We start from the raw sequence: 24640 nt of genomic DNA on the forward strand, positions 1-24640 counted from the left end.
TTTCAATATACTCGAATTGACTGAATTTCTCAGGAGGGAGCCATAATAATTGCAATTCAAGACTTAAATTTACTTTAGGAGACACAGACATCTGCCAGACCACAAAGGCAATTTCTGTGCAATTGATGCTTTTTCCATTAGAATCTGGTACTTTATCCATTCCTTACTGATCCTTGCTAGGAGCCATATTTAATAAGAACTAAAAGAAAAAGGAACCAATTCCTTATTTAAAAAAAATAGAAATAGTTCTTCAGCAGATTCTGTATTGGAATGACCCGAGGTATCACAAAACTCTGAAAAGACACGAGATAAAATCGTTAAACAATTGTTTGTTTTGGAATGAGCCAAGGTATCAAAAATCAATAAGGGCAACATAATTTTTTTTTTAAAAAAAGTTGTTTATTTGGGCTCAAATGTATTTGAATTTAATTCTTCAGTTATTTTACAAGTCAGGATCTATATTGGCTTCGACTGGGAAATAAATTGGAAGAAATACACTCACAAAAGATAATTGTAAATTATTTGTTTAATCTTCCACCAATTTATGAAACCTACCACAAACATCCAAAGAGGTTCAAAAATCAAGCTGCGCCGGCTGCCAAAATATCAACTCCAGAAACCACAATATTTGGGAGATGAAAACTAGTTAACAAGCCCAGACCAATATTACCAAAATGTGTCCTTGGTTAAATAAAACATCGTCATATTGTGGCATCAAGTCTAGGATTTCGACAGTTCAGCTGACAACCAGTCAAGGCCTTCATACAAGCCAGTCCCTTGTGTAGCACATGTAGCCTGAACATGCCACTGTTTAAAAAATATAGAATTAGAAAAGTTAATAAAAACCAAAATGTATTACATTCTATACAGAAACATTACTGATGCTGAAATACAGAAATTAAATATTTGGCAATGGGCATTTTAGATTCTAAAAAGACTGGTCAAACATCTCAATCCCTGGAGCCAATGATTTTCACCATAGTATATTTCCAGGAGCTCTGGTAGTTCTCCGACACTTAACTAAATGTATGATCTTTTGTGTGAACAGAAACAGCAAATATTGTTTGTGTGATGGGACGACATGGCTAGTACCCACACAAATTTTTAACGACTACTGGACTGGGTTTAAATGAATCGAGTCCTGAGTGAATTTTTGTCTCCAAATTCAGGTCATTATTCAGCATCCACACCCTCAGCCTGGCTCCAGTCAACTTGTGTGACGCAATTCAGAGGTCAAACTAGATTTTCATGATGTACTCAAGTCTCCAGGTAGTACCAACTAGAAAGTACATTCATCCACTGATCAATTAGGAAGTCAACTGTACAATTCTGAGATTTTAGTAAGATGATGAACTGTTGATGGTTACATAGAGATATTTTAAAGAAAGAATACACACCCAATAAACATTCACCCCAGCAAATTTAAAACTGCATATTCTTCCCATCTACAAGCAACAGGTGACTTAACATTAGTCGGGAATCAAATTTCAGAATTTCTGGACTGTACAGGCAAGTTTCTCATGATATGACGTCATTTTGGAGGAACATTAATGTTAAAGAGCTTATCACAAATATACACTTTTACACTAACCCATTTTAATTATATGCATATGATTTTTGCACTGTCAATATTCATAACTTGAGATCAGAGTAGATTACTTACAATTCTGTTATGGAAGCTCTGTAGACCTAATTTATCTGTTATTTCGCTGATGGTGAAGGCATTTGGGAGGTCCTGTTTGTTGGCAAATACCAGTATAACTGCATCTTTCAATTCATCTTCTAGAATCTGGAATAAAACAAATTAGTGATATGATATTACTATCATGGCACATTTGGTTGAAGATTACAACAGGACAAAAATTTTTTCAAAATCTCCTCTCAAAGACTGACCTTGGATTTCTATTCTCATGACATGTAGTCTCCGATTTAAGAATGTCTGACCTACGAATGCTTATACTTACAAGTGAATTCAATATTAATATTAATTTTAATTTTAAAGATCAGACATGCGAATATTTCCTCAAACATTTAGTATCATCCTGCATTATGTTCTGACTTAGGTACAAACAGATTTGAGAACGGAACCCGTTCGTAATCCAGGACTGTGTGTTTAATTTGTTAGGTGATAGTTACGTACTAATGTTATCTTCCGGATTTGTGTTAACATATTGAGTAGTTGGACTTGCACAGAAGTAAAATTAGAAGAATTCATCACTACCCTCAATTATTAATGCCATTAAATTAAATCTCCTACATACCACAGTATTTAAGCTAGCATAAAACTTTTACACGCAAAAACCCATCACCCAAAACATACCTTCCACAGACTGAATTTCATGTTGCAGCTGTACAAAACTCTGGTGCGGCCGCACTTGGAGTATTGCGTACAGTTCTGGTCGCCGCATTATAGGAAGGATGTGGAAGCATTGGAAAGGGTGCAGTAGAGATTTACCAGGATGTTGCCTGGTATGGAGGGAAGGTCTCATGAGGAAAGGCTGAGGGACTTGAGGCTGTTTTCGTTAGAGAGAAGAAGGTTAAGAGGTGACTTAATAGAGACATACAAGATGATCAGAGGATTAGATAGGGTGGGCAGCGAGAGCCTTTTTCCTCGGATGGTGATGGCTAGCACGAGGGGACATAGCTTTAAATTGAGGGGTGATAGATATAGGACAGATGTCAGAGGTAGGTTCTTTACTCAGAGTAGTAAGGGCGTGGAATGCCCTGCTTGCAACAGTAGTAGACTCGCCAACTTTAAGGGCATTTAAACATATGGATGATAATGGAATAGTGTAGGTTAGATGGGCTTCAGATTGGTTTCACAGTTCGGCGCAACATTGAGGGCCGAAAGGCCTGCACTGCGCTGTAATGTTCTATGTTCTATGGTGAAGTCACAGCTAATGTCTTGATTACACATGCACAAAATTGGATTATTTTAACCAGGCAGTTACCACTTCTTTTAAAACGGCATTTCGGATATCAACTTCAGATTTAAGTCTATCAATTAAGACAGTGTTCATTGCAATAGCATCCACTACATTTTCCTCTGTACAGCTGCTGATAATATGCACCCCCGAAACTGGAAGAACATTCATTTCATAATTAATTCATTATTTGAGATTTCAAGTTTTCCCAACATCTAGTTAGCTGAGTGTTCTTCTGTTGAAGAATTAAAAATTTTGCAACATCCCTAACCTTTCCTCACCGTTGTGGCCTCCCCATCATCTCACCCTGCCCAACTGCAACCTCCCTCTTTCCCCTAAACCTAGCAAAGTGATGACTGGCCCACACTTCTGCTCCTCGATGACTCCGTCATACTGGCACTTACCTATCTGCTCCTCCAATAACAGGGCCTTTTCTCCTCTCCATTTTTTTTTCTATCAGGCTCAGAGTGAACCAGCAAACATGGAGGGAAATCAACCTGTTATCACAGAAGCAGCGCCTCACCATTTTGTTTCAAGTCTGATACAGACCTTGACGAAAGCCCAGATGCACTATCCCAGAAAAGGCTATTATGTATAGTGAGCAGGAGCGACAAATCTGAGTAACTTTACCATCCCTAAACCCAGTGGTTTAATTGCTTTCTCAGCTACTGTTAACTCACAAGAGACACAAAACACACTGGTCTGCTTGGTACCGAGTGACCATAGTGGTTTTTCTTTAAGTAATTTGTAGATATACATCACACAAAATACCACTAACCTATTTGATGAGTTAACCAACCACAAACTTTTAAAATTTGACTGTTGTTACTTGTTAGAGTTACTAAAAGGACCAGGATTCTATTCCGAATTGCCCTTCTTGAACTGCTGCAGTCTGTCTGGTGTAGATACAAACATGGCATACCTGAAGCAAGTTTCAGGTTTTTGACCCAGTGGTGATGAAGGAATGATGATATGGCTCTAAGTCAGGATGGAGTCAGACTTGGAGAGGAATAATTCACTACTTTTGGTACAACCATATTGCTACGTCCTGGTAGTTTAGTTGGTTAAAAATAGCATAAACTGACCCAGGAAAATTCTGATGGCGTCACAATCTGATTTGATCTCAGCTTGTGTGGAAGTAATGGTACTATAGATTTCCAAATCCCAAGTTAGAAGGAAGAAAATAAATCAGGATGGCTGTCATTGATCAGTTATTTTAACTGGATCTAAAAAGTAAAGCATTAATTATATATTCTACTTAGTTGTGATCAAAGTAAGAAACTCAGCTGCAACTGGAAATAGCAATGATCTAGGTCAAAAGTAAGGTCAGTTTGTGATTTTAGAATTTGAGCAAGAAACCCATGTTCATGACTTGATTGCATAATAACCCCAACTATATTCCATCAAAAAAATAGCACAAGCTATTAAAGCTAAGAGCCAGAACCAATTTTGCAACATAGACTATTTATTATGGCTACTTAGACAACAGGAGAATATTACCTTCTTAAGTGATCAGTTGAGCTTAGTAAAGACAGTAAGACTAAAAGTTAATTCTAAAAGGCTCAGTAGGTATAGAAGGAAGTTGCATTTTTTGTAGCTGTTGAAATTCCAGCCATCAGGTGCACACCTGATCAAAAGGACCTCCTCTTTCATTATCTATAAGAGTGCGTTACAATCCTTTAAGAATGGTGGTCTCAAATTTTATTTCTAACTTCACCTAATCCTTTGTACGAACTGTTAAAAGGCAAACAAGGGGAGAACACCCAACCAATCCAGATAGAAGAATGGACAGAAGCCACAGACAGCCAGCCAGAAAAGAACGGCTGTGAAGATTGTAGCATGGCTATCACCAGATCCGGAACAGCCACGTCACCAAGTAGATCCAATTACATCCAGTCCAACAGCTGTTTTAAGCCAACTATGGGGAGCTCTCCAAGACCAATTGCAGGTCACTGGGCAGAAAATACTGGTAACCCAAGAACATAGGGACAAAAGCTACGCAGACTGTCAAGCCTGCTCCACCATTCAATAGGATCACGGCTGACTATCCACTTCAGTGCCCAGCTCTCTCACCCAGTTTCTCTGTCGTGAAGAAGGGTTGCTGGACTTAATGTTGACTGTACTTTCTCTTGTTAGAAGCTGCCAGACCTGCCGAGTTTCTCATTCTCCATAGTCCCCTGGATCTTTAATTATTGGGCAACATTCTTCAGATGTAACAGTTAGAATGTAATCATTTAGTTTTTCTGCCATTTCTCAATTCTGTATGATTGATTCTGACTTTGCCTGTAACGGACCCACATCTGCCTTTAAATGGACCCACATTTCTTTCTTATATACCTATAGAAGCATTTCAAGTTTTTTTTTAAAAAAAGAAAGTTTTTCATTCTCTCCATTTCTTGGTCCTTGTTACTTTTTCTGGCAACTTTTAAGGATTACATGTTAAAAGAAAGAGGCCAATACTTTGTTACCCATGGTTAACTGATTTGTTTGGGTTTTTTCCCCTTTATTCATTCATTCACAGGATGAGGGCACCGCTGGCTAGGCAAGAGGGCAGTTCAGAGTCAACCACATTGCTGTGGGTCTGGAGTCACATATAGGCCAGACCAGATGGCAGTTTCCCTCCCTAAAGGGTGTTAGTGAATCAGATGGGTTTTTCCGACAATCAACAATGGATTCATGGTCATTATTAGATTCTTAATACCAGATTTTTTTTATTGAATTCAAATTCAAATTCCACTATCTGCCAAGGCAGGATTTGAACCTGGCTCCCCAGATGTTATCTCGGTCTCTGGATTAACAGTCCAGTGATAATACCCCTAGGCCATCACCTCCCCCATTTTTATGGGGAACGTCTAGCTATATTTTGGCAGTTAGGCATTTCACCTGTATTAACAGTTTGCATACGATTCAGTTACCCCCACACTGCTTTTGCAGTGTTAAAACGATCAACAAACAAACTCTGCTTAATCTCCAGTTGAAGCCAGGAGACACCAAAGCGTTACGTAAATTAGTAATTGGACACTAGAACTGCTGCAATAAGATTTACATACAACTCCTAGATAAACCAACTTGCAAGGTAGGATTATTGTTTATTATGGGAGTTCTTGATGTTTGTCACTATCTTTAGAGATAGAATGACATTTGATGTGATAGTGCTATAGTAGAAGGTAGAGACAGTTATGTTGACTGATCATTCTATCACGTTGACGGATTTGGCAAACCATGATAAGTTTATAGGACTCCAAATTCCTGTCCATTTGTCAGAGTTAACTGCAGTTATCCTGCTCTTCACTATACATCAGATGCACAAACATCTAGTCTGACAGTGACTGTGTGTACAATGCAGTGGTAGAGTCATTGGTACTGTCAAACAGGCAGTTAAGCCTTGTTGCATACAAACTTATTAAACATACTCTGGAATATGCTAAAAAAAAAGAATGGAAGTTTCCCTGTCATGCGAATAAGTTAGCAAGGCAGTGAAGAGATTGCTCACTCCCACCACACACACACAGTAACAATCAGGCTGACAATTTAGCTGAAACAGTTGGTGTGGAAAAGTCTACCCTTGCAGGGTGGTTTCCTTCTAAATTATATTGCAGAATTAGTCCCTTTGTTTAAAGTAACTGAAAAGGATGTTTCAGAGTTACAGGGCTTGTATTATCTCTACTCCAATGTCAATGCCTGGCACCAGTGGAATTGTCCATTTCTGCAATCCACAACGTAGGCTTGAACACTTGTCAAGTAAGCCTAGGAAGACAACATCTTTCTGTTGATGGTCTGTAATACAGTGTGTGTAATCTGGAGTTCTTTTTTAACCTACATAGTTAAGGGAAGAAATGTTAGAATTGTCGACTTCAACAGCAAGGCACTATTCATCACCACTGCACAACAGAAGTTGTCTCGTCTCTGTTGGTGACCAGGGATAGAGAAATACGTGGAACAGTAAATTAACAAATGAGAGATCAATTCTTCCCTCCCCCGCCCCATAAAAGCATGACTCAATCATCCCCATACACTTCTAGCACACACTGTAGATCAATTTTATGAGCCCATTAATTAAAGCTTAGGGGAACTATCGGTCTGTTTTGTAGTACTTGATCAATTTACTATATGACTAGAAGCGTTTCCGACCAGAGATAAAGTATAGTTGCTGCACACTTCATGCTCAGTGAGAAGCTTTGTAAGTGGATACCAGTCCACGTGATTAGTGATCAAAGATCTTCCCACTAATACAAATGCTGCTATTTCAGCACAAGTTGCACATTGCCTATCACTCGGAATCCTCAGGAAAACCAGAGAGGAAAAAGAACGAGAAGACTATGCTAAACACCTCAGCAAATGAATGGATATTCTTCCATTCTGCTGAATGTCAATGAGATTACTCCACAGTTGACTACAGTACAAGTTCTTATGAGATCATGACTGGATGACAAATGAAAATTTCACAACCTTGGGAGGGTATAACCTATTAAAATTTCAGCCATTTAGTCAAAGTTGAAGTGGCTCCACATTAATCAACAGAGCTGTGAAAGAATAAATACTTCACCTCTTAGTTTCAGGTTAGGCAGGAAAATATCTAGACTGGTACAAATGTTAATATTTGCCATTGTTGTCTCAGCAACAGGTCCCACTATTAGGAGAAATGCAATTACATAGAATAGAATTTTGGATTTCATGGACTATGGTGATTTCACTATTTTCTGTGATTATTGCAAATGGGATCCATTCCATCCTGATAGAGTGCAGCACAATGAGTTCGGAAAGGAGAGAAATTAAAAGGAGCAATGTGATTGCTTTTGAAGGGATACTAAAGTAACGCCCCATGTACACATGGATCTCAGTTAAGGCCAGAATAAGATTCACTGTGCTGTCCGTCCTGTTTACTGCCTCACTAACATTCATTGCCAGGTACCCACAGGAAAAATTGTTATTAAGGCACAGAGTACTTTGCAACCATTCTTCTCACTGAATTATTGTCTTCAAAAAGGAGAAAATTCAAAAGAACTTTATATTTGAAACAAAAAAAAATTGAGTCACTTCAAAGTATTACAATGAACGTTTACAAGTTCCAAATGTGTTACATTTGAAAACAGTTGCCATTAAAAGGGTGTCACAGTGGTTAGTACTGTTGCATCACAGTGCCAGGGACCCAGGTTTGATTCAAGCCTTGGGCAACTGTCTGCGTGGAGTTTGCACATTTTCCCTGTGTCAGCATGGTTTCTCCGTGCTCCGGTTTCTTCTCTCAATCCACAGACATATCGGTTGCGTGCACTGGCCAAAATTTGCCCAGTGGTGTCTAGTGATGTACATGGTAGTCCTGCTATTACACGTGTTTTGTCAACATGAATTAGCTATAATGCGAATGACAAGCTAGTGAACGCCGTTTGGATAACACGAGCTTTGTGTGGTACAGGTATAGCAGTTTTCTATAGCATGCAGTTGCACAGGAATGCAACTATCATGTTATACCAAAACTACCTGTACAGGCTAGGTAGATTCACCATGGTAAATACTGGGTTAGGGTCAAGTTTATGTCTGGGTGCGATGCTCTTTAAAGGGTCGGTGCAGGCCCAATGGGCCAAATGGCATCTTCCTACACTATGAATTCTATGATCTGTTTTGGAAAAATTATTTTATTTTTGTTTATGTAATATACATTTCGTGGAAAATTTAAACTTTTATTGGAGAAACTCATCAGGTCTGGCAAGAGTTAGAATTTTGAAGCTGGTATGAATTTTCAGAACTCTTTCAGTTTTGAAGTATCATACTGGACTCACTGTTAACTCTCAGATGCTAACAGACCTGCTGAGTTTCTCCAGCATTCTCAGGGTTTGTTTCAGAATTTCAGTATTCACAGTATTTTGCTTCTATTAAAAACTTTTACTGAGTAATTTGCACATTTTTAAAGACGGTCAAGTTTTCTGTACATTTTAATATGATTATTTCAAAACTTGGGATTTTATCCCATGTTTAGATATTTGTCTTTTAGCCACTTGTTTCATTTTGAATTTAAATCAAATAGGGTTCTTACCTATGCATACTCACTGCAACTGCTACCCCTCTGAAATGCTGGCTGTATTTTAACTTTTACCAATTCATAAATACATGTTCTGATGTTTCCCCTTATTACTGCAGCATTATATCCCCATTGCCTGTGCTGTTATTTCTACTGGACTTCTGTTTTTCCAACTTGATGACTTGATTAGCAAATGCACTAGTAATTATTTACCAAAATTCACTGGACTCTGGGGTGGTTCCCACAGATTGGAAAACAGCCAATGTGACGCCACTGTTTAAAAAAGGAAGTAGACAAAAAGCAGGTAACTATAGGCCAGTTAGCTTAACTTCGGTAGTGGGGAAAATGCTTGAATCTATCATTAAGGAAGAAATAGCAAGACATCTGGATATAAATTGTCCCATTGGGAACACCCAGCATGGGTTCATGAAGAGTAGGTCATGTTTAACTTGGTGGAATTTTTTGAGGACATCACTTGCATCGTGGACAATGGGGAACCTGTGGATATGGTATATCTGGATTTCCAGAAGGCATTTGACAAAGCACCACACCAAAGGCTGCTACATAAGATAAAGTTGCACAGTATTACAGGTAATGTATTGGCATGTATAGAGGATTGGTTGACCAGTAGAAAGCAAAGAGTAGGGGTAAATGGGTGTTTTTCTGGTTGGCGGTCAGTGGCTAGTGGTGTGCCTCAGGGATGAGTGTTGGGACCGCAATTGTTTACAATTTACATAGACGATTTGGATTTGGGGACTAAGTGTGGTGTGTCAAAATTTGCAGATGACACTAAGGTGAGTTGTAGAGCAAAGTATGCAGAAGACAGTCTGCAGAGGAATGTAGATAGTCTGAGTGAGTGGGCAAAGGTCTGGCAGATGGAGTACAATGTCGATAAGTGTGAGGTCATCCATTTTGGTAGGAATAACAGCAAAATGGACTATGTTTTAAATTGTAAAAAATTGCAGTACGCTGCTGTGCAGAGGGACTTGGGTGTCCTTGTGCATGAATCGCTAAAAGTAGGATTGCAGGTGCAGCAGGTGATTAAAAAGGCAAATGGAATTTTGTCTGCCATTGCTAGAGGGATGGAGTTTAAAAACGGAGGCTACGCTGCAGCTGTATCGGGTCCTGGTGAGGCCACACCTGGAGTGCTGTGCGCTGTTCTGGTCTCCTTACTTGAGAAGAGATATACTAGCACTGGAGGGGGTGCAGAGGAGATTCACTTGGTTGATTCCAGAGTTGAGAGGGTTGGATTATGAGGAGAGACTGAGTAGACTGGGATTATACTCATTGGAATTCAGAAGAATGAGGGGAGATCTTATAGAAACATAAGATTATGAAGGGAATACCTAAGGTGGAGGCAGGGAGGTTGTTTCCGCTAGCAGGTGAAACTAGGACTAGAGGGCATCGCCTCAAAATAAAGGGAAGCAGATGTAGGACTGAGGTCAGGAGGAACTTCTTCACCCAAAGGGTTGTGAATCTGTGGAATTCCCTGCCCAGTGAAGTGGTTGAGGCTACCTCGCTGAACGTTTTTAAGGCAAGGCTAGATTAATTTGAACAGTAAAGGAATTAAGGGTTATGGTGAGTGGGCGGGTAAGTGGAGCTGAGTCTCAAAAAGATCAGCCATGATCTTATTAAATAGCAGGGCAGGCTCGAGAGGCCAGATGGCCTACTCCTGCTCCTAGTTCTTATGTTCTTATGTTCTTATGATTAACGTGGCCCAGGTTACTGCTATATACATCTACAATATAAATGAGATGGTAATACATTTCCATGCAACTCCAGTCCCACCTTTGGTTCATAGATCTAAACGAAAAAATGTTCTTAGCTTGCTCCAATCTGGCTCACAATACCGGTTATAATGCTCACTGTTTTATTTTACTCATACTTTCATACAGCCAACTTCGATTTATTCATTCCAATATATTAATTGAATCTCAGGTTTCTTTTCATTAGAACATGGAAAACCATGTTTGCTTTTACAAATTTACCTAATTCCATTGGATTAAACACTGTTTCGTTTGTGGCATTGCTGAATTAAGTAATCACTACTACCAGTCCCATCACACAATTCCTTCATTTAGCAATTTAAGGCATTTCAGGAAGAAGAGTTTTAGATTTCCAGAACTCTTAATGAAAGTTAAAACAAAATTCAGAATGGATCAGCTCCTATAAATTCCTCATCACTACAACTAAGAACAGTACTGCATATCTACACAACCAAACAAACTCATACGTATGAGAAAGGAGCATTGCTCAGAACATTTATAAACAAGACAACAAATTCAAATCTTCAAAAATACATACCATTTTGTTCAGTTCTTCTGATGCTTCCTGAATTCTCTCTCGATCATTGCTATCTACCACAAAAATAAGACCCTGAAATAACGTAAGGGAAACATTTTACAGTTTGCAAAATTTACTTTGCCAAAGCAGAGAACACTAATTTTTTAAAAATTGCACGTGAACATTCACAACATACATTTTATTATTTTACACAAAAACCTTCAAACGATATCAAATAGGGCCTCAACATTTTCCAATAGTGTAGTACTACTTCAATTCACCACCTCACTATGTTTGCTATACTTTTAAAACGTGACCAGAATAAAAGGGGACGGCAGAAACAGAAATAGCGATAGCAAAAGTAGCAGCTCCATTGAATAATTCACGTTTAGCTCCAAAGGCCTACCCCATTGATGAGTAAAACTTCACCAGCAACTGAAATATAGCTTTATGTACATGGTATCTGGCAATACAGTATTATTCAATAGCAATCAAAAGTTTTGATATTTGTAATTAGATCTTGCTGATGTTCTCCTAATCTGCAATAGCTGAAACAAGTAATCAAAATATGATTTAAGTTAATCTGAATATCATAAGACATAAAACAGCTTGTCTAATTAGGAGGCTTGTCTCATTTTACAGCATACTGAATTCCCATTTCAAATTCAAATCTATTGCTCTAGGGATAACACATAGCCCAAGTTAAACCTCAGACTAATTCAAGTATAGAGATAACAAGGTGTAGAGCTGGATGAACACAGCAGGTCAAGCAGCAGAGGAGCAGGAAAGCTTATCACTCAATGTTTCATGGCAACACTGATATGTGCTACCTAATAGTGTAATAGCACTGAATTGGTTAGCTGTGAGAGATGTTTGTTATATTTCTGCAGGGAACACAGCTCTTAATAAATCTCCTGCCTGAGATGACTTCTCCTTCTGGAGTAACAGTTACTTGAGTTCAAGTCATTCATCCATTTCTTGAACAGAAGGAATCAAAAAAAATGTTTACATGAACAAATACAGTCATTCAGAATAGGGTTGAAGACATCAGACTGGTCTCCCAGCTTGTCCATTTCCAGCTAACTCAACTGTAATTGGCTGGACTGAATAGTCTGATATCAACCTCAATAACAATGGTCACGATACGCTTCTCTAAGGAGAAACGACCAGATCTGCAGTTCTGTGACTGCATTGTTTTAAGAATCTAGTTTTCTAGTTAATTTTTAGACACAAAATTCTGGATGAATCCACAGACCCCAATAACACAAAAGTGATGGAGCAATCTTTTTCAAAAGATAAAAAGTTAGAGTTCTGAATTATGTTTTACATGAACATTGTGATTTTATGTATGTTGCAGCTTATTTATCACTGGCTATTCATTGAACAAAGCTAGTTATTGCAATTAATATTTGACATACAAAGTGTGCTCTCTCATCACAGCTGTTTTGTCTTAAAGACAAAATATTGTATGCCAGTATGTACACATTTCTTATCAAACTGAATAACTTTCAGAATTTAGTTACAGAATCATGACCAAGAAGAAGAAAAGGTATATCGCTTCAACGACTGTCACTACAGGACTACTACATACTTCACATTAGCTTTGCATTTTAGCAAAGCCTTAGGAGACAAAACACCTTTCAGATTTCTGCGTATGGCATACGGAATACAGGGTTAAAAGAAAAACATTGGGAACTATTTAGAGGATCATAATTTTCTGTACTTAATGGGTGTCCTGAAAATCTGACATCTGTACAAATTTGCAAATAAAAGGTAACTCAAACAGAATACTTGGTCTCAGCCTTCCTGATCAGAAGATCTCCAAGATCTGTAGAAAAATTCTCTATCCTGAGGATAGGAAATGCAATGAAAAGAATGAACACTAAAATACAAAATTGTGTAAAACAGTAAACAGCTATTAACTTATTGGGCATACATAGCCAGGATATTCTCTTCTATGAGAAGATTTTCAAATCACAGAAATTCCACAAATGCCAAAGCATATTAGCTTGCTACACCATACACTGGACACCAGTTTGGTGCAGCAGTAAACTACAACATACGTATTGCTAATGGAGAGGTTACTTTAATACACATGAAGTCACATCATAAACATCTCTCCACTGCAAGTTGTATTTTTATCAAGAGCAACTTTTGAGCCCAATTGTATAAAAGTATTTACAAAGGTCCCCTAACCAAATTTGAAGAGCACTTGTGCTCAAAAAGGACGACATAAATGACAAACCTAGGAAAGGTTGATAACATTTCCAAGTGCAGCCAGTGTAGTTATACAGCCAGATTTAGATCATTACAAAGCATTTCCTCATTTCGTTTCTATAACTGAACAGCTCAACCACCAACTGAGGAAAAACATTAGGCAGAACTAAAATGTTTCATTTCAAATAATTCAGCAGTTTATCAAAATCAAGACAAAACAGCCTTTACTGTGAATTTCTTCACGTGACACCAATACTGTGATATTCTGCATCTGTTGGGGACAAGTTCAAGACTGAAGCACAATTATGCCATAAGTTATATAAAACAAATGACCTGCAAATTCAGGGAACTTTCTGCACAATTTGCTGCAAGTTTAAAAAATGCTCACCAAGTTATGAAATATTAATTTGCATACATCAGTTGCACCTTTGGTTTGATACCCTTCCAGGGTAAAATGCATGCATTTTAATTCACCACAGTACCATTGCTCCAACTGTTGGGAAAGATAAGCAGCAGTGTATATCAAAATGCAGTAACAACATGCAGCTTTCTAAACCAGAATGCTGAATTGGCAGTTGAGTTTTAAAAGAGGAAGTATTGAGTTTCCACCAAGTCGAAGACTAAAAATCCTCAAGGAACTGTTAGAAGACATCTTGTTTAAACAAATATAGTTAGTCTTCAATTTACATTCTTGAAAATCTCATGAAGTGAAACCTCATTATTTGGAATACGTAATGGCATAGAAACTCAAATATTCAAGTTATGTTCTCAGAACAAGTACAGGATACAATCACAAAGTTACTTTACAAGATACAAGCACCAAGAGTCGTGAAAATATGCAAAAAGAATATACTTTAATTTTTTTGACTCGTATACATGTTTACTTATTGGGGGCAAAAAGTTGTGGATCTTCTTCCAACTCATCTGTAGCTCTGGAAGGTAAACATGGAGGATCTTTAACTGCTCTTCTCTTCACGTGGAAAAGTTTTACATCAAGATCATTTGTTTTCCACTCTAAGTGCTCTTACAGCTTTCTTCAGCATTACATTCAAAATAAGCAACATATTTCTTGGATTTAAATTTTTCAATCCAGGATGTTAAATCTTTCCAAAACTTCCATCACCTCAGAATGCATATGACTTATGCATTGCATTTAAATGAAGTTACAATTTCACTATTTGCTTTATTTTGTCAGTATTACATTGAATTGTATGCACAGTCAAATAAGTGAAACCCAAATCTCTTTGGATATCCACTCATGACACTCAAATCTAGAGCATACCTAGTTTAACACTCAGCACATTCAATTTCTTTGCTTTCCTGGCTAGTGCACTTAGGAGCCATTGATAGATGGAGATTACCAATAAGTGCAAGAGTCACACAAGAACTGGCTTATCATTAAGCAGGTGCATATTTTTGAAATAATAGATATGTTATGGTAAAACTGCATCAATAGAGGACTACAAATATTAGTGATGCGAGGAAGTGTGATTTATCTACTCACAATGCTAGTTTCTTTATCTTACAGCAAATAAAACAAATCTTGAAATAGACTTTATTCAAATCTTTAGAGGAGAGACTGGCTAAAGATAGCGTCTAAAAAGTTAGAGGCTGAAGACAAAAAGGTTTGAAAGTTGAGAGAGACAAGGAATAACGTTATTAAAACATTTACGACCTGCAGTTAATATGCAAATATTTCTCAACAAGAATGATCAAAATTATTAAACTGCAACTGGATAGAAACATTCATTTCCCCATTACTTTTGCATTCCTTCAAGATTGGAGCAGCAAGGGTAGTGCCAGATCCCAAATCTAGTCTGGTGCAAAGTTGAGTGGTTGAGACCATATCTGTCAACAACCATCTCACTGATTCTACTAAAATAGCAGAGGTCACCAAAAACAAGCTAAACATGAGTGATAGCTTCCCTAGGCCTGTTGCAGGTTCACTCCTAGCAGAGGCACCTTCGACACCTTTAGCTCCCACAGGGCACCAAAAAGTCAACAGTGCAGTGGGACCAGCCAAAATAACAATACCCCTATCTCCAATCATAGTTGCTCTCCCTCTAATCCTTCCTACTCCTTTTATCATAAAATAAACCTCTGGAGAAGCAGCAGCAAGATCTGAAGGGAGAAAATGTGTTGGACATGAAGCGGGCAAGCTTGGGAGGGACAAAAAACGTGACTTGATGAGGACCTCCTATTCTCCGTACTCACTGCTCCTCCGAGCACAAGTCTGGAGTCTATTCCTGCTCTTGCTGACTGAAGAGAGTTGGGATTTTATTTTTAAAAGGCCCCTTTCAGCTCAAGTGTCAGAACATACCAGTTGATTTGCAAGATTCTCAAAAACACCAACATTGGAAATCCAAACAGTGAAAAGTGTGTCATCCATGAGAGTTTTCTCAGCCTAATTCCACAAATGGAACAAGGAAGCATGTGTAAAAGACAAACATCTGGTCTAGATTACAATGAGAAGCTATTGTTAAATGATTCTTTCCTTATACTATCACCCAAGTAAACAAAGCAGTGCAACTCAACTTCCATAAAGGATGCTGACTTCTTGCAGTAGCAATCTATAAACAACGGCAATTTGCATAAATTTAGCACCTTGAAAGTAGGAAAATGTTAATGATAAAATTGAATTTATAGATTAGATATATTTAGCATGATTAGGAACTTGGAAAATTGAAAATTTCTGACATAGAAGGTATCCATTTGGGCCAATGAGTTAGTGCCAGTTTTAAAGAGTGATCACCCCAATTCCACTTTTCCAGACCTTGCATGTCCAAGTATTTTTGTTTGAAGCTCAAGCATTTCTCTCAATATCACCCAATCAGGCAGTGAGTTTCCAACTGACAATCCACTGGAAATTTTCTTAACTTCCCTGAAATCCTTCTGTCAATTATTTAAATCTATTCCCTACTGTTATTGACCTCCCTACCCAGGGTAATAGGTCTTTCTTATCCACTCACTAGGTCCTTCATAAATTTGTATGCTTGAAATAACCATTCTACCGCTTCAGGTAGAAAAATCTCCTGCTTTACAAGCTTTAAACATTGCTAAAATTCTCCACTGCTTTTAACATACTCATAAATCTCATTGCACTGGAGAGACAATCACATTTCTTATAATGTAATGACTACACTGGAAGCAGTACTTTAGCATCAGTGTGACAAGTGTTTTATACTGCAACAAAACCTATTCTCGTATTCCATAAAAACCAGAAGAATTGAAGATACTGTAAATCAGGAATAAAAACAGAAGTTGCTGAAAAACTCAGCAGGTCTGGCAGCATCTGTGAAGCAAAAAAAAAAAATCAGTTAACGCTTCAGATCCAGTTCTGAGGAAAGGTCACTGGACCTGAAAGCTTAACTCTGATTTTTTTTTTTTTTTTCTTCACAGATGCTGCCAGACCTGCTGAGCTTTTCCCGCAACTTCTGTTTTTGTTCTCGTATTCAATGCTTCTGTCCTGCTTCTTTTGGGGATCAATGGACAAACATTTCAAGATCCTTTTATTCCTATAATTTCTCAGCATCCTATAACTCCTAATTCCCTTGCTCTGTTTGCCATTCCCAAACGCATTATCTTACATTTAGGTTATTAAACATCAAGCTTTATTCCCCCCGAAAGCTGGATGATTGCTTCTGTCACTACCACCCTTTCAGGCAGTCAGCCTGAAATTGGGAAAAGTTAATCAGTTTTGCTTCCAGTTTCCACCCTCCTCAGACTATTCTCTTGACTTCTGTTTCCATTTGGGATAGCTTGTCCACCAATGTCCACTAGTCTCAATCTTCAGTTCTGAAAAAGTTATACCGGACTCAAAACGTTAATGGTGTTTTGCTCTAGATGTTGCCAGATCTGCTTTCTCCAGCAACCAGTGTTTGTAGTCTACCGTATTCGCCACTCAAAGCTTTATATTGGCAAGACCAAATGCAGACTTGGTGACCGCTTTATAGAACACTCCTGCTTGGTTGTATCTTCCCACATTCCATTGAAGCTCAACGAAAGCTGAAGGAACAATACCTCATTTCCCACTTAGGTACAGCTTCTAGGAACTAGATATCAAATTCCACAATTTCAAAATATGACTACTGTCCTCCATTTGCCCTACATGCTTCCATTATCTCCCGGTCACATTTTGTTTGTCTATTGTTGACTTTGCTCCCAGCAGAGTGGACCCACTTTCTCTTTTTCACAATATCATTTACACAGTCAGTTTGCATCTCCCACTGTCCTTCACCACAGTTATCACTCTCTGTCTTTTGCTCTGGGCACCCTCAAATCAATTTCCTTTCTCACTCCTCCCCATTGGGCAACTGCATAAAAACCACAACTTCAGCTCCTTTCAGTTCCAAAGAAGTCACACTGGACTCTTCACCCTGTTTCTCACTCCACAAATGCCGCCAGGCTTCAAGTTTTGTCAGCGCTTTTCATCTTTTCTCTCATACTTCTTGGAATTGAATTCAGTTCACCACACATCTGCCTGCCTGATTAATGCAACCTTGCTCACTTTTGTCCCTTACTGTCAATAACACAAATCTTTGTACCAAATTTCTCAGTCATGCCCACTACATTTAAGTCTCAAATAGTGTTGAGCATGAAAGCAAGTGATCTTGTTCTGAAGATCAGGAAACTGTAATAGAAATAGTTTTTGTAATCACAATCACTTGTTGACTGTTATCCTTTGCTTACTGTCAGTGATGTAGTTGTTTCTCTACTTTTAATTCTGATACACCCAGATAGTTTTCTTTTCTGTTCATACTAGTTTGAATCAATTAGGAGATGAAAGGGAAAATTTAGACTCATCAGTGCATACATACCAAAGGCAAACACACATTCATTGAGTGATTAAAAATTTAAGAGGTTAAAAGGTGAGACTATGAGGTTGAACAGATGGTAGATGCAGCATACAAACATGCAGTTTTCTGAATTAGACCCATGTCAATGACATTAAAAAGATGATAATAGTGGTGTATTTCTCTTTGATCCTACAGATTGTCCAGTACATTGCAAGGTTAGGGTTCACAGTTAAGGAATTCAAAACTGCCATAGCTTTCTAGTTTTTATAAAAAGTGCTGTAATTTCAAAACTGGAATTTCACAGAATGCAGTCAAACCATATTGAAGAGAAATATAGAATTTTTGTAGCATAATGAACAAGCTAAAGCAGATTTGACAGTCATTTGTCATCCTCACAAAAGATGTTTCAGCATGAAATTTATGAATGGAGTACAACAGGGTACAATATGCTTCAGAGATAGTAGGAACTGCAGATGCTGGAGAATCTCAGATAACAAGGTGTACAGCTGGATGAATACAGCAGGCCAAGCAGCATCAGAGGAGCAGGGAGGCTGACGTTTTGGGCCTAGACCCTTCTTCAGTGTTCATCCAGCTCTACAACTTGTTATCTCAGGGTACAATATGGTTCAGCTTAACAATTTAAATGTAACTCATTGTGCTCTAATCAATTGGAATATTGAAAATACCTGGGTATTCTGGAAATAGTGCCTCCACAAGGGTCTGATTTTGTCTTGGCCACCGACATCCCACACAGTGAAAGATACGTTTTTGTATTCCACTGTTTCAACATTGAATCCTATTTTAAAATAAATCAAAATTATTAATGGTTTAATGTTTTATGAGCTTGTAGCACTCACTACGATAGGCCTACAGTTCCAACATAAAACTAACACTAAGTATATGTCTGATTTATGTAAAAATAAATACAGTACTTGCTTTATTGGAAAGGACATTTTACTCTAAAATAAGCTTGTTTCTGTGACTCACTGAAAACAAATGAATAAAGTGTCACCACTCTCACAGCCATAAGATGAACTTCCATATATTTTAAGTTAGCACCTAAATTCACACTAGTCATTTTCCAATACAACTGACCAGATTCAGATGGATTTCTGACAGAGTGTTGGGTAAAATTTGAACATGAGTAAGGTTCAATATAACAGTGGACAGAAGCATCCAAAATTGATATTTCATTTTGTGTGCGCTTCTCCTTCATCTCACATTTCCAGTCTGTATGTTATTTTATCTCCCATTTGTGCAAGAATGAAACGGCTGTGCTGTAATTATCTTAAATTTTAGCTTACATCAATTGCGTGCACATCCATATCTATCCATTAGTGATGATTTGCTAAATAAAAAACTCCCCTTACTCTCATCAATTGACATTAAAAGATTTTCCATCAAACAATTCCCAAAATGTTTTTTCAAAAATCCATTTCTTTTTTCCAACCCTAAACTGTTGACTCAATGACATTGCAGTCCAACATATTTCAACATCTGCTAACGTAAAACAGCATGGACTTACTCTTGCCAGATGTCAATGTACTGACTAAACACCCAAATCCATCAAAAATTATTATCCCCTATGGCCCAATAAGTTTGGGAACTGAAGGTCAGGATTTCCCTGCTTACTGCCAAATTAATGCGTTTCAATCAAGTTCTATTGAGGTTGCTGCACTCACCAGACAAATGGGGAGATAATGGCCTGGGCTCCTATTCAATATCCAACGGCCATTAATGGAAATGCAGAATGGGTGCAAGGTGAAACTTGTCCAGGGTGATGGCCAAATAATTCAGCAACATTGTAACCTGATTTGCACATGAACTGCCAGTAGTACTAGAAGTGGAATGTGGCCTACCCTTCTGTTACAACCAGAGATCTCAAAAAAAGGTCAACTTGGAAAAAGGAACAGAGGATGTTAAAATGTGGGGAGATGTCAAATAAAGTTAATAAACTGTCATAAGTCTGATATTTTACTGATAGTTTGTTGGTAGTCAGATGCAACAAATAATCCAGCATGATTCTTACTTACCAATAGTTGGAATAGTTGTAACAATTTCCCCTAGCTTCAGTTTGTACAAGATTGTTGTTTTACCAGCGGCATCCAAACCGACTAGTACAGAGACAAAAAGATGGAGAGTTAATTATGTTCATTTTTAGGCAAAGTAAACAATGCATATGTTCATATGGAGATAAGTTGAAAATTCCATGCTGAATTTCTAAAAGAAAAAAAGGACGGCATTATTTTCCACCGCAGCCTTTTACAGTTTAGTTCAGTGTATCATACATAAGTGAAAACTGGAATATATATGATTGTTTAAAAGAGCACGAGAATCCCCATTATAACCCAGAACAGACAAGAAGTTACCCCATTTACCTTTCCAGGCATTTTCTGGCTGGCCTTCTGATACAGAAGCCATCTCAGCAACAATAGTCTAGACCAGCAAAACATGCAGGCAGCATTAGAATGGATTGCTGCAGACTTATGCTAATTTAAAAAAAAACAAAAGCTGCCACATTGCAGCAAATAAGTAGTTTAAGAACACCAAAGCCACTTTTGCAGCCACAGAGATAATGAGTGCTGTGGGGTGATGGGAATGGGTACTGGTTGGGCGGGAATGTCCGCAAGGCAATGTCAGGTGTTCAGAATGGACTATGGGCATTAATGTGAATGATTGGGGATATCTAATAGGGAGGTAATTGGGGGTTGAATTTTATTGTTAGCTAGGAACTACAACAGGTTTTTCCTCATGAACTCTAATCTGGCAGAATTTTGGAAGGCTCCAGATATCAGACAAAGTCCATTGGAAGTTATATCTTTGAGCAATTACTGTTACTTCATCAGAACACCCAAGAGATTCCCATGTCAAATCTTTTAGGTTTGTCTGATTTCCTACTGTCCAGAGGTTTTGTTATTTAGTTATCAAAGGCAAATGATGTTAAATTTCAGTTATATAGAGCATAGCAAGATCACATCTGGACGATCGCATGAAGTTTAGGTCACCTTATTTAAAAAATGGACACAAGATCCTGAACAGGCTTCATAGGGCGTATGTGGAAATGATCAATCTTCTAGTGGGTGATTCCAGAACCAGAGACACTGTATTAAAGTTAATTGTCATCCTTTATGAAGAGAGGAAAATAATTTTTTCTTTTTCCCTCTCAGAGTTGAGATACTTTGGAACTCTCTGCCTCAGGAGGAGGTGTGGTCATTGAATATTTTTAAGGCAGCAGTGGATAGGGCCGAATAACGAACAACAGATAGATGTATATGTATCCAGACTGGGAGATTTAGGTCTAAAAGAGTTCTTTGAGTGGGAAAGGGGCTGTAAAAGTGATTTATTGAAATGAAGGGCAGCATCTTAAGATGAGGAAACTTTTATGTCATTGATGCTGAAACTGCAAGGAAATTGTGCATCAAGATATGAACGCTAACGAGATTGAAAAAGTATAATGCATGAACTTGAAGAGTTAGAAGAAATGGGACAAGCTGCAATTAAGGGCTTGACTTGAAGGACAAAAAAAGTTAACTGAAATGCAAGATTAGATTTAAACACAGTAAATTTTAATGACTTATTAATATTTAAATGTCAAAATAGGCCAATAGCCAGTCCAGGGATGTTAGAATGTCCTTAATGGAACTGATAGACAAGCGTTATAAACTTCCATTTAAAGATTCACTCCAACCACAATCATTGTAAAACAAATAAAAAACACTAGAATGGGAAAAATATTTGCTGGCCACACAATACAAGCCATCAAACAAACAACACTACCCATTTGTTACATTTATCCATATGTAAAATGAGCTTTGATACAAGAGCATATAGTGATATAATTCCACTTTGGTTCAGTGGAAGTCACCCAATACAGGCTGGGCAACAGCACCATATTTTCTATTTAGAAAATTATAGTCTTCTTGGACTCAACATTACGTCCAACAAGTTCAGACAATGAACTTTGTCCTCCATCTAGAATGGTCAAGCATCAGTTTTTTTTCTGGCAAATTTAGTGCGTAGCTAGTGGAAGTACACTAACCCCAAATTTCAGAATCAGTACAAGGAAGCTTATGGCAAAACAGGGCAACTCAAAAAGCCACCAAACAGAAAGAAACAAGAGCTGCAGATGCTGGAAACCTGAAACTAAAGTAAGAAATTGCTGGAGAAACTCAGTTGGTTCGGCAACATCTGTAAAAAGAAAGCAGAGTCAACATTTTGAGTCCAACTGTTGACTCCGCTTTCTCTTTACAAACGCAAACCCCTGTTTATCACAAAAATCCATTACTGCCTTAATCCACGTAACAGAGCCTTTGATCTGGGACTGTGCGACAGGCCCAAACTGACTGTGTCAAAGACATCTGCGACCCAGAGTAATCAACAGTTTGTGAAATAATTGGGGCTCCGCATTTACAGCATAGGTCCTCTTCAGAGAGCTACAGTAATGAGAACAAGCCACACGCACCGCCGCCGAGTCAGAGCTGAGCGCGTGAACAAAAGAGAGCTCGAGGCCTGCGGCCCAGGGAGTCCCTTCCCAACCAGCCAGAGAAGTAGTGACGGGGGGGGGGGGGGGGGGGGCAGGTGTAGCTGCCAGAGGCGAGGGCGCGGGCTCACTTCTCCGTTTTCCTTTCCAAACTCACCCATCAATATCCTGACTTGCTTCTTGCCGAACAGCTTATTGAATAAAGCGCTCACAGTGAGCCCCATGTTGCTCGCTCTCTGACTGCCACTCCCGGATCCGCGTCCCCGCTGCTGCTGCTGTGTCCACGATCCTTCTGCCGCCGCGGTTCTCAGACTCGATCCTAGATGCGCGCTCCCGCGCTGCTGCCACGTCAGAGACTGGCCGCATCAGCTCCAACGCGGACAAAATGACGTCGGGCTGTAAAGTAGGACTGGGCCTGTCGTAAAACCAGCGCCTGAAACGTTCGTTCAATTGTTGGACAAGGGGGAAAATCACACTTTATGTGCAAGACTGTTAAATATTGTGTTGGGGATTATCACTCTGAGGTAACCCAACGTCTTCCACAGGCGGTGACCAAATCATAAATATATAGCCCTAAAGCAGACTGTTGCTGAATCCTTCAGATCATCCTTCTGAAATATTGATCTAAGTACTCCCACTCTTGTGCTCTTTCCTCATAGCTCAGGGGAAAAAAATCAAGTATTTATCCATTTCTCCGTTGAAAATAACGTAATCCCACAGCCGTTTAGACTCCACATCTTGTCAAGGGTTCTTTGGTCAATTCCCTTAAGTCAGTATCCCATCGTAGCCAACCGAAATAGTTACCCCTTATTTGTGTATAAAACGATTTATAACTAGCCCAAAATTTTGAACATTGAACACAGTAGAAGGGGTTGAGAGAAGTTTGAACAGTCTAATACCTGGAAATGAGTGGCTTGTTTTATAAGGAAACAGACTTGTACCTGCTGAAAGCTGAAAACATGAGGTGATTTGATTGACATATAGGGTAATAAGGCGTTTTGTTAGGTTAGACGATGAGGGAGAGAATGTTTCTATTGGTAGAATGTAGAACTAGGAGCCACTCTTTAAAAATCAGGGGTCCTCATTTTTTTAAAAAAATCAGCATTTTTTCTATCAGAGAGTCATGAGTCTTTGGAACTCTTTTCCTGAAAAGATAGACCTTGAATTTTTTAATTCATTTGTGGGGTGTGGGTGTTGTTGGCTAGCCAGCATTTATTGCCTGTCCCTAGTTGCCTTTGAACTGAGTGGCTTGCTAGGCCTTTAGTAGACAGTCCACATTGCTGTGGATCTGGAGTCACATGCAGGTCAGACCAGATGAGGTTGGCAGATTTCCTTTCCTGAAGGACATTAGTGAACTGGGGGGGGTCCCCTAGCCATAGTTTCATGGTCATTAGTAGATTCTTAATTCCAGATTATTACTGAATCCAAATTTCACTATCTGCCATGGCAGGATTTGAGCCCAGGTTCCCAGAACATTAGCTAAGTTTCCTGATTTAATAGTCTAGCAATAGTACCACTAGGCCATCGCCTCCCCCTTGAATAGTTCAAAGTCAGAAGTAGATAGATTCTTTTTAAGCAAGGGATGAAAGGTTATCAGACATAGGTGTGTATTCAGAAGTGTGGCATGGTGTGTGTATGGCAGAGCAGGCTCAGGGGGCAATAGCCTACACCCACTCCTTGTTTGCATGTTCATATATACAGATACATGTCAAATATTACCTTATTCTTTTTTGCAATAAGAACAATCTCAGACCTGGGTTCTTAGTTCAAATCTTGTTATACCCACTTCACAACGTGTACTGTGCCTTGGTCCAGAGGCTGCAGCCTGCAGTCCTGAACACTAACCTGCCAAAGCTCAGTCCCACAGCAACAGCCACAATTGCCCCCCCACTTCCCCTTAGTTTCTGTAGATATATCTGATGGA

At 38.7% G+C, this 24640-nt stretch overlaps 1 protein-coding gene across 1 annotated transcript; it reads right to left on the reverse strand.

Moving 5' to 3' along the window:
- Positions 1-508: 508 nt before the first annotated feature.
- On the reverse strand, positions 509-23104 carry LOC109939123 (ADP-ribosylation factor 4). Its single transcript, XM_020537417.2, has 6 exons — positions 22874-23104; positions 20270-20350; positions 18923-19032; positions 11245-11316; positions 1664-1789; positions 509-807 (listed from the first exon to the last, which is right to left on the reverse strand). Exons 1-6 carry the CDS (start codon positions 22938-22940, stop codon positions 721-723), a joined length of 543 nt encoding a protein of 180 aa, XP_020393006.1. The 5' UTR covers positions 22941-23104; the 3' UTR covers positions 509-720.
- Positions 23105-24640: the final 1536 nt, after the last annotated feature.

Source organism: Rhincodon typus, chromosome 16 (genome assembly GCF_021869965.1).
Source record: "Rhincodon typus isolate 14 chromosome 16, sRhiTyp1.1, whole genome shotgun sequence".
NCBI lineage: Eukaryota > Metazoa > Chordata > Chondrichthyes > Orectolobiformes > Rhincodontidae > Rhincodon > Rhincodon typus.

What these genes read in the sequence shown, in the direction of transcription:
- LOC109939123 (XM_020537417.2), bottom strand. Translation starts at nt 22,940, where the DNA reads ATGGGGCTCACTGTGAGCGCTTTATTCAATAAGCTGTTCGGCAAGAAG. An exon ending in TACAACTATTCCAACTATTG is followed by an intron (nt 19,033 to 20,269) that starts GTAAGTAAGAAT and finishes ATTTTAAAATAG; the next exon opens with GATTCAATGTTGAAACAGTG. An exon ending in AGAGCTTCCATAACAGAATT is followed by an intron (nt 808 to 1,663) that starts GTAAGTAATCTA and finishes TTTTTTAAACAG; the next exon opens with TGGCATGTTCAGGCTACATG.